The sequence below is a fragment of the Tigriopus californicus genome, chromosome 2, assembly GCF_007210705.1.
Source record: "Tigriopus californicus strain San Diego chromosome 2, Tcal_SD_v2.1, whole genome shotgun sequence".
Classification (NCBI taxonomy): domain Eukaryota; kingdom Metazoa; phylum Arthropoda; class Copepoda; order Harpacticoida; family Harpacticidae; genus Tigriopus; species Tigriopus californicus.
Window position 1 is genome coordinate 12427224 of NC_081441.1, and position 11409 is coordinate 12438632.

The 11409-nt window shown below is 42.2% G+C and overlaps 1 protein-coding gene across 1 annotated transcript in view; it reads right to left on the minus strand.

The window, feature by feature from the left end:
• Window positions 1-876: 876 nt before the first annotated feature.
• Window positions 877-11409, minus strand: part of LOC131893334 (uncharacterized) — a 39920-nt gene continuing 29387 nt past the window's right edge. The window contains exons 3-4 of the mRNA XM_059243334.1: window positions 1189-1322; window positions 877-1009 (exon numbers count right to left, since the gene is read on the minus strand). Coding sequence (XP_059099317.1) covers window positions 877-1009; window positions 1189-1322 — 267 coding nt within the window. The remainder of the gene's footprint in view (window positions 1010-1188; window positions 1323-11409) is intronic.

The window sequence follows — 11409 nt, forward strand, 5'->3', positions numbered from 1 at the left end:
TGGACAATAAATAGGAAGGACGAATGCGCGCAGACCACTGTGGGACAGTAGATAACAAGCGAAAACCATTGTGGTGGGCACACGTTGGAAAGCTGATGTAACAGATTATGAAATCGGCAATTCAACAAAGGTCAAAGAAGTTATTCACGTCGGTTACGACTTATTAATCTCAAATTGGAGAATGTACCCAGAATTATGGAACCAGAAACGTCTCCACGCTTTTGACTTGTGAACACATATTGGATTGGACAAATTATTTTTTTTTTCATCCCGTTTCCATATCTTTTTGACTTGCCTTGAAATGACAGCTTCAGCAAAAGAAGTGTCGGGTTTAATTGCTTTGACATAATTGTTTATAATGTCTTTTAAGGGTGTCCAAATTTGTAAATGAAAATTTAAAGAGAGACAGGATGAATTGCAATGATGGTAATTCTTGCACTTAAAAATCAGAGCTTGTACTTTACACATCCCTATAGTTAAAAACTTAATTGAACCTCTAAAAATTATCTTTTGGACCCCTACTAATCATCTGCTATTATTCATCTCTTAAGTGACATTTAGAAATAAAATATTGCTCCGTTCTTGGTTAAGGACTTTTATTTTTCACATATCTTTACTGTGCTTGACAAAAATAGCATTTGATAATAATATTAGCATGTTGAGCATGAACTTATCTCGGATAATATCTGAACAAAACTTTTTGATTTTATCTTGTCAACAAGGAGATATGAATATATTCGACTAGCTTGAGCACATTCTTAATTGATTCTTGCCCTAGATTTCTCTCTTCTTTGGGGGTGGTCTGACCGGCGCAGATCCAGCTCGCATTCGGGACCGTTTCATGCCGTCCGGGATTGCTGCCATGATGGCCGCCATTCACCGCTTCGAACTGGCCTGTTGCACCTTGGAAGACACCAATCGCGCGACTTGCGAGGAGGCTCTCTCCTCTTCAAATGGCGAGCTTGAACTCTTGAAGTTTGAGGAGGCGGCGGCTTTCATGTCGAGGCATCTGAATGACAATCTCAAACAATGGTACATTTTCTCCTGGATCTGTTACACCTTGTACCTCGAGAGCCGATGGTAGGGCAACAATTGGCTGAGGTGGTTCCACTTGGCGCTCCACGGCTTTTGGTTCCCAGATGTCATCGCTCACTGGACTGAGCACTTCTTGAGGCAAAGGATATTTACACTGAGCCAAAAGTCGTTTGTTTGATGTCCAAATTGTTCCTAAGGTCATTCGGGCTGGCCAAAAAGGCGGTATCTGTTGGGATTTCCGCCTTAATGGCCGCCATTCGACGCTTTGCACAGGCTGAATGAGGCATCTGAATGACAATCTCAAACAATGGTATATTTTCTTATGGATCTGGAGCACTTTGTACCTTGAGAGCCGATGGTAAAGTGACTCCACTATGAGTAAAAGAACCTTCACCGACTTCAAACGGATGGAAGAGATATGGAATGGAAAATTTGGCACACAAGTGCGTTTGATGTCCCTTTTATTTGGCAGGGCTATCCTCTTTTTTTAGAAATCTTTCTTTGCTTCCCACCGCTATTAATCTAGGCTGAAAATAAAGAATGTTAGAACCCGAGAACTTGACATACTTGTAAAACTAAGTGTCTGGGTAAGTTCTCTCCAACAGAAGTGAAACCAACCGCGTCATTCGTTGCTTGGAACTCTCCTGTTGCGCCTTGGAAAGTTCTGGCCGGGGCTTCGGGGAGGCAACCGTCTCATCATATTACAAGATTGAGTGGGATGGTGTCTTAGGAATTTGCACTTGAGGAACTGGAATGATAATTTCATAATCTGGCCATTGAACTTGACACTTGAAGCCGTTGGTAGACGGGTGGACTCCGATGGCTTAACGGTCATTGAGAGCTGTTGTTCATCATGAACTCTGTACAGTGTTTTGACGCCATTCCACAATCTCATCATAGGGCAAGGTGTGCTTACATGGGGTCAAGAGAGTGGAAATGGTTTGATTGATGTCTAAACTCCCCTCCAAACTTATTGATATTAGCCAAAAATCCGGGCTGATGAGGCAGGGCAAGTACCATCACTGTTGGCTCCATGTATTGCTTGCCAAAGTTTATCTTACACATCAAGAGTAACGCGTTTCTTTGGTCAATTAGCAACAATTGCATAATTGTGGGTGACTTCAACTACCCACTAATTGATGGTCAAGAACCCTGACCAAACTCCTGCAGACCTACGTTTTAAAATGCTTAGACAGTTTGCTCAACCCCTTTTTATGAAGCGTGCTAATGGAGAGTAATTGCTTGATAAGGAGTCGTATTATGGGTTTCTACATCCCCTGACTCTGAAACAACATAAAACATGGGATTCTGGAGATTATCTCACTTCTAAAGTTGAAACGACATGATCGAATTTCGTCAACGAGGATGAAATGCCACGGAGTCGAAATTGTGTTTAGGATAAAAAAAACCATTTACGTGGCTTGTGGATCCAAAATGGAGGCAGCTTAATTGTGCATGGCCGACGATATTCCCGGCAGATTCACTAGGTTTATAATCGTCAGTCGCCATCTTTGAACAAGAAATTGGGGTCACCAATATGGCTAGTTAACACGACGAGTTCACCAAAGAGAATGAGGTGGCATGCGGGTCAGCTCAAACAGCTTGGACAGCCACCACAATTTGATGACGTAAACTCAACCTTGCGTAGGCTTGCTGGAGTACCGTTTGGGGACATTTAGGCAAACTCTGGCAGGTTCGTTTGTTTGCTGGTACTATTGTCAGTGATGCAAGTTTGGAGCTTCAAACACGTTTTCGAGAAGCTGACCCTTCATTCAAATTACTTTATGAGGAGAGGTCAGTTTCGTTCAAGCTAGTTTGAAACGCCAATTCTGCATCACTGACATTGGCAGGCAAGTTTGTTTGCTGGTACCAGCGCTTGCCTAAATGTCCGAATAGGTAGAGATCATCCGCTTTCCAACTTGTGAATCCTCATTCCCGAAGGTGAGGTAATAATAATTGTTAGGTGTGGCGACGAAGCGGGAATATCCCTCAATTGGGACGCCTAGAAATCAGATGGTAAGCCGAGCGAGAGAGCTGCCATCTGACGTCGTAACAAACGAAACAAAACTTGACCTCGCGAACCTATGCCTAGAGCATTTCTAGGCTAAGCTAATTTTCACAGGCAGCCGATTGCGGTCCCTCAAAGGATGAATTTCTATCTTTACAAACGTGAAACAACAGTTCCCACGGCGGCATATAGTCAAACCTCAATACCATGGAGGTGTGTTAGTTTTAGGCCCACATCATAACTTACAATATCCAAAACATACTGATTTGAAACTGACAATGACTATGATACAGAGAATTACCACATCTTATCCGCATGACCAATCTTGTTGATAGTCTCCAAGGTTAGAATGAGAAGATCGCAGATATCGTGATTAAAATTGCTGCCTCATAACCAGAGGCTGATCTTGAGCGCAAACCTCTCCTCTATTCGGACATTAAGGCAAGTGCTGGTACCAGCAAACAAACTTGCCTGCCAATGCCAGTGATGCAAAATTGGCGTTTCAAACTGGTTTTATCGAAGCTGACCTTTCGTCATATAGCAATGCAAAACAAGGGTCCGCTTCTCAAAAACGTGTTCGAAGTCCCAAACTTGGATCACTGACACTGGTACCAGCAAACAAACGAACCTGCCAGAGCTTGCCTAAACCTCCCCATTGGACAAACTCATGGATTTCCTTGAAGAAGCTGATCGTCTAGTTTCATCACTCTTCAGCTGGGTAGAGGTAGATAGATCACAAGGTAATCACCATCACCAATTTTCACAAAGGCAGAACCAGGAGGGATACATGTAGGTGTGCATGTGCACGCATTCATGTCAAATGTTGCATGGAGAGGTTCAAGATTTTCAAAATCCTGGACTTTTTCCCGCGACATCTTTTGAAGTATTGTGATTTGATCCTTTTCATAGCAGCAGGACTTTGAGAATTTGCTTATTAATCGTATTGAATCTGACATCAGATTGCAAACTAAAGTTGTCTAGTAAAAGGGTATAAGCATGAAAAGCAACCTCTGACGGGCGCAGCCTTCAAGATCCAAGAAACCGTCGACAAAAAGTCGTCGGCAGGAAAAGAGCACGCATTGTCACCTAAAACTGCTACAGGATCATTTGTTACAAGCGACGGCTTCTTGGATCTTAAAAGCTGCGCCCATTAGATGTCGAATGCTTCAAATTTTTACAAGAGGCCTATGAGAAGCTGCAATTTCACTTAATTGGGGTTTGTTATGTTATGGCAATTTCATCAGTTTGGGTCTCAAAATGAGCTGGAATGGCCATAACAGGGGGTGTTAGGACAGCTCTCAAAGAATGGGCACTTGTTTGCATTTGAGAGTTGGGTTAAAAATGTAAGAATGTATTTTAAATTGGAGGTGAATATGTCCAAAAAAATCATAAAAGTAAGTTTGCTCTATCTTGAACATATCAAGAGCTATTCCTGGAGTACCGGTTAAGTGACATAGCCTCGTACAAATAGAAACAAACCCTACATCGGCTTTTGTGAAAGAGGAAAATCAGGAAACCGAAGCCATAAAGAGACAAATCAATAATCCATCATGCCGTTGGAGCTTGAAATCGTCAAATTTTCATCAGTTTTCAGTCAATTCGAAATGTTGTCATCAGCAAGCGGCTTCAAATTCATTTTGCCGAAAAAATACAACAAAGACTGATTTTTCACACGCCATTCTAAGCCAGATGTATCAACAGGCCTTACAATATGATACATCGCCAATACCTAAAAGAGACCATGAGCATGTCCAAATTCAAAGTGTGTATTTCCCGCGTTTCATAAACAGTCTCATCACATAAGATATAAATGAGCAACATGGTAATGGTCATTATGTATCTCAAATCACTATCAATGGCTTATGACAAAAAGAAGCAATAATCTTACCACATTTGATTTCTCTTGCGATCCTTAGCCTTCTATTTTCCTTGGGGTTGGCTTGAAACAGGTGCAGAACAAGCTCTCATCCGTGACCGCTTCATTTTGTTGGGGATTTCGGCCATGATGGACACCGCCATGCACCGCTTGGAACTCGCCTGATGTGTCTGGAACGGTAAAGACCGGGGTTTCGGGAAAGGGCACCACCTCTTTGAACAATGAGATTGAAAGGTTCGTGGCGTGGAACTTCGGTTGAGGACCGGCATGATAATCTGAAACATGGGCACTTCTGGTCTTGAGTCTTGGACACTATAAACACTGGTTAATTTCGGGTAACATGGATGGGCTTGATGGCAAAGCATCCCATTGAGAGCAGTGGTTCCATCAGACGCTTGACACTTTTTGATGCTTGGCGTTTTTTTACTTAAAAGACATTGTAATAGGACCAAGGGTGTGCATTGGGCCAAGAGCGTGGAGATGGGTTTGATTGATGTCAGCCTTCCCTCCATCGTCAGTGACATGACATTCTGCATCATCAGCTTCGATTACCCAGAATGATGGTCTTTTAGGTCATGTTCTCATTTGAAGCTTGATGAGACGACTGATTTTTTACAATTTAGTGTCACATTTGTTCTTCAACTGAGTAAGGTGTCTACAGCTCTTCAGCTTCATCAAACTTTGCTGGCGTACTTCCAACGAGGCAACCTAACCATCCACCCTCAATAATGAATCAATCTGCCATGGTTCAATTCAGTGGGAGGAAAGAAGACTGCCCAGATGCTTATTCAACCTTTCAAAGCCTCCAAGAAAGATGTTGTTCCTGCCAACGAAAGGCAAGGGACTTTGACTTCCCCGGTCCCATTTCTATCAGTCCTGAGAATGAACCAGAACAACGCTTGAAATGGCTACTTGATGCACAAGACCAGCTTTTAAACGCAGCTTTTGATCCACGGTCGGTATCGATGAAATTCGAACTGACCTTGACCCCCGATCATGGCCAATCGTGAGGACTCTTTGACTGATCCCCATGCCCCTGAAAGGATGAACCACGCCATCGACCAAACCATCACCGCTCTTTTGGCTCAATGCCAATATCCCTTGCCCTATGAAGCTCTTTTTTCCTCTCAAGGATGCCAAACATCTTGTAGATGCTTTCGAGAGCCAGGTGGAACCACTTCAATCCATAAATGTACTATCTGCCGCTCCCATCACGCCAAGTGTTCCAATTCCGGAACAGAGGTCCCCAAGTTTGCGATGGTCATTCAAATGCCTCAACCAGAAGCTCCACGGCCTCAAATCGCGCAATCACCACTGATCCCTCGTCCAAAGCCTCGGTCCGTTCCTGCAAACGCGAAACAGGCTGCCTCCAAACGGAGAATGGCGGAGGCCATCATGGCCGAAATTCCATGCGGAATCAAGAGGTCTCGAATGAGAGCCGGCTTTACACCCGTAAACCCCCCCCAAGAAAAGAGAAGACTGGCCATGGATATGCGCTCCAAGAACTTAGCTGTTGACGTGTTTTGTCATAGTGTTGGCTATGATCCTATTTTTGTCTTGTGATTCGAGTCAATGGGTTTGTGAATTTGTTATGAATGTGAAAAATACACATTGCAATGATGAGATTGTCGTTCTTATTGTTTCTCCTCTTCGTTGGAAGAGGGTTCAAGGGATTATTTCGCATTTTAAAAGTTGCATTGTCTGAGTATTGACATCGCTTGTCTATGATTTGGGAAGTTTGATTCATTTTAAACAGAAAGCCATGTTAATGGCGTGAGATTTGGCCATATTGGAGCATAGGATCCAATAGCAAGTCTTCAACCATTTTTCGTACACTTGGGCAATAACTTTTTAGGGACCATGCGATTCCCTTTTTGAAGGTGTCCAGTAAATTAACTCATTCGTAAAAGGTTACTTTAAAGTAACTGAGGTGGAAAGTACTGGTCAGGAAGGTTAGTCTAGTCGAGTTCAACTTCAAAGCCAAAACATTGCAGACGGAATAAAGGATTGGACCTGGTTTCATTTGGCAACAGGAAATCCGCTCTCGAAATTTGAATTTTTTGAGAGAAAAGAAAAATATATTTACTTTATAAGCACACAAATGGGTTGTTTTGTCCAAACAGAATTTCATTTTTTTAAGTTTTATTTGATTCAATTTCTTAAACAAGACAGATTCAAATGAGTTAGAAACGTCAGATTGTATCGAACACCCATCACACTTAGTTTCAAACTTTGTTTTGTCTGCACTTTTGTGGTTCTGTTGTGTCATAATTAGGGCCGGCCAAACTTCAGATAAACATGGTATTTATTGTCATTAAATTTGTAATAAATCATCTCGAACTTCACAAGAATTTGCAAATAAACTTTCCAAAACGTAGGCATCAATTCGTCTGATTTGGAAGGCAAACATAGCGCAAAACAAAATGTAGAAGAATAGGAAAATATTTTTTGCTTACATGGCTCAAACTGCACAATAAATTGCAGAAAAATGTCAAATATTGCTATTATACTTGCACGTCCAAGATTTATCTGCAAGTTTTGCAAGTTTTTTTTGCAAAATTTGCACATTATACAGAGGCAAGTTTTGGCAGACCCTAGTTATAATACCAAGATGCATACCGAAAATAAAATTTGATGTGAAGAAGTCTATAAGAAATGAAACGGGCCCATGGTCACGGTCCAAACGAAGAGCAGTTCTTGTGCTTTTGTTGAATTTTGAACTTCAATTCTGTTTAATCCCAGATCCAAACCAAACATATTTAGATAAAAATCTGTGGTTCTACTAATTATATGGCATCAGTAATCCTTCACGCACCTTTAAACGTACTTTGAACGTTTTTAACACCATTGTGCTGGCCATTCTTTAAGTTTTATATTGCATAACGCACAATTTGAATCTACTGTTGCTGTGATTGCTGTAAATAATGCCTGAAGAGTAACTTAAGCGTTAGAACAAACCGTTAAGGCAGAAACATTCATTCACAAAGATGTGTTTGGTTTGGATCTGGGACCCATGTGAAATCATTGTTTTGGAATGGAATCGAAGTTAGATTATTCACTGCAATGGTGCGCTGAACTCTGTGTCGTATAAGGGGGGCACTATGCTAACCTATCCCAAGCCTTGGAGGTGCGAAGGGCTCCACCTTTGGAAATGACCGCAGGTTTGCCCATTTAAGCTATCCGAGTTGTTCTTAATTTGCTAACCTAGTCCCAAACTTTCCTAGAGGGCCTAGCGTCAACAATTTGGTAACAATGTATTGATTTCATTAGATTCAAATAGGTTTCTAAACGATAGTCCTCTAGGTCTACAATGGCGTCCAATCTCTACAACAATGAAAGAACATTTTCCCCAACCAGGGCAGTCAAAGAGTCGCTTCATCGACGACTCATCCTCCAAAACGAAGAACAAATTGAGAACGCAAGTAGCAACTCATGCTGTAATTCAAAATACTACAAGAAGCTTGAACTTAGCTAGCGTATGGTAGGTTCAAGTTATGGTGCTGAATGTGACAGAATTTTCTTTTTCTCAATTAGGATTAAAGCTCAATGGTTGTCTCATCGATTTTTCGAAATTAAAACAAATTAGGTGATTTTGAAAACTTCTATTTGGATTTCCTGTTATGGACTCAATAATGCCATGGTAATATTCATGATTTTCCCCTCGATTTGAACTTCTATACCTAACAATGGTTTTCTGGTTTCCGAGTAGTCGTTATAGTTTGAGATAGAGCTCTGTAGTAGAAGAGTACGAGCACAAGAAGCGAAACATCTAATGGGCGCAGCTTTTAAGATCCAAGAAGCTGTCGCTTGTAACATATGATCCTGTAGCAGTTATGGTGAAATGCGTGCTCTTTTCCTGCCGACGACTTTTTGTCGACGGTTTCTTGGATCTTGAAGGCTGCGCCCGTCAGAGGTTGCTTTTCATGCTTATACCCTTTTACTAGACAACTTTAGTTTGCAATCTGATGTCAGATTCAATACGATTAATAAGCAAATTCTCAAAGTCCTGCTGCTATGAAAAGGATCAAATCACAATACTTCAAAAGATGTCGCGGGAAAAAGTCCAGGATTTTGAAAATCTTGAACCTCTCCATGCACATTTTGACATGAATGCGTGCACATGCACACCTACATGTATCCCTCCTGGTTCTGCCCTTGTCAAAATTGGTGATGGTGATTACTTGTGATCTATCTACCTCTACCCCGCTGAAGAGTGATGAAACTAGACGATCAGCTTCTTCAAGGAAATCCATGAGTTTGTCCAATGGGGAGGTTTAGGCAAGCTCTGGCAGGTTCGTTTGTTTGCTGGTACCAGTGTCAGTGATCCAAGTTTGGGACTTCGAACACGTTTTGAGAAGCGGACCCTTGTTTTGCATTGCTATATGACGAAAGTCAGCTTCGATAAAACCAGTTTGAAACGCCAATTTTGCAATCACTGGCATTGGCAGGCAAGTTTGTTTGCTGGTACCAGCACTTGCCTTAATGTCCGAATAGAGGAGAGGTTTGCGCTCAAGATCAGCCTCGGTTATGAGGCAGCAATTTTAATCAGATACTTGCGATCTTCTCATTCTAACCTTGGAGACTATCAACAAGATTGGTCATGCGGATAAGATGTGGTAATTCTCTGTATCATAGTCATTGTCAGTTTCAAATCAGTATGTTTTGGATATTGTAAGTTATGATGTGGGCCTAAAACTAACACACCTCCATGGTATTGAGGTTTGACTATATGCCGCCGTGGGAACTGTTGTTTCACGTTTTGAAAGATAGAAATTCATCCTTTGAGGGACCGCAATCGGCTGCCTGTGAAAATTAGCTTAGCCTAGAGATGCTCTAGGCATAGGTTCGCGAGGTCAAGTTTTGTTTCGTTTGTTACGACGTCAGATGGCAGCTCTCTCGCTCGGCTTACCATCTGATTTCTAGGCGTCCCAATTGAGGGATATTCCCGCTTCGTCGCCACACCTAACAATTATATATTACCTCAACTTCGGGAATGAGGATTCACAAGTTGGAAAGCGGATGATCTCTACCTATTCGGACATTTAGGCAAGCGTCGGTACCAGCAAACAAATTGCCTGCCAATGCCAGTGATGCGCAAATTGGCGTTTCAAACTAGCTTGAACGAAACTGACCTCTCCTCATAAAGTAATTTGAATGAAGGGTCAGCTTCTCGAAAACGTGTTTGAAGCTCCAAACTTGCATCACTGACATAGTACCAGCAAACAAACGAACCTGCCAGAGTTTGCCTAAATGTCCCCAAACGGTACTCCAGCAAGCCTACGCAAGGTTGAGTTTACGTCATCAAATTGTGGTGGCTGTCCAAGCTGTTTGAGCTGAGCCGCATGCCACCTCATTCTCTTTGGTGAACTCGTCGTGTTAACTAGCCATATTGGTGACCCCAATTTCTTGTTCAAAGATGGCGACTGACGATTATAAACCTAGTGAATCTGCGGAATATCGTCGGCCATGACAATTAAGCTGCCTCCATTTTGGATCCACAAGCCACGTAAATGGTTTCTTTTTATCCTAAACACAATTTCGACTCCGTGGCATTTCATCCTCGTCGACGAAATTCGATCATGTCGTTTCAACCTTTAGAAGTGAGATAATCTCCAGAATCCCATGTTTTATGTTGTTTCAGAGTCAGGGGATGTAGAAACCCATAATACGACTCCTTATCAAGCAATTACTCTCCATTAGCACGCTTCATAAAAAGGGGTTGAGCAAACTGTCTAAGCACATTTTAAAACGTAGGTCTGCAGGAGTTTGGTCAGGGTTCGTGGACCCATCAATTAGTGGGTAGTTGAAGTCACCCACAATTATGCAATTGTTGCTAATTGACCCAAGAAACGCGTTACTCTTGATGTGTAAGATAAACTTTGGCAAGCAATACATGGAGCCAACAGTGATGGTACCTGCCCTGCCTCATCAGCCCCGGATTTTTGGCTAATATCAATAAGTTTGGAGGGGGAGTTTGACATCAATCAAACCATTTCCACTCTCTTGACCCCATGTAAGCACACCTTGCCCTATGATGAGATTGTGGAATGGCGTCAAAAACCTGTACAGAGTTCGATAGAACCACAGCTCTCAATGACCGTTAAGCCATCGGAGTCCACCCGTCTACCAACGGCTTCAAGTGTCACAGTTCAATGGCCAGAGTATGAAATTATCATTCCAGTTCCTCAAGTGCAAATTCCTAAGACACATCCCACTCAATCTTGTAATATGATGAGACGGTTGCCTCCCCCGAAGCCCCGGCCAGAACTTTCCAAGGCGCAACAGGAGAGTTCCAAGCAACGAATGACGGCGGTTGGTTTTCACTTCTGTTGGAGAGAACTTACCCAGACACTTAGTTTTACAAGTATGTCAAGTTCTCGGGTTCTAACATTCTTTATTTTCAGCCTAGATTAATAGCGGTGGGAAGCAAAGAAAGATTTCTAAAAAAGAGGATAGCCCTGCCAATAAAAAGGGACATCAAACGCACTTG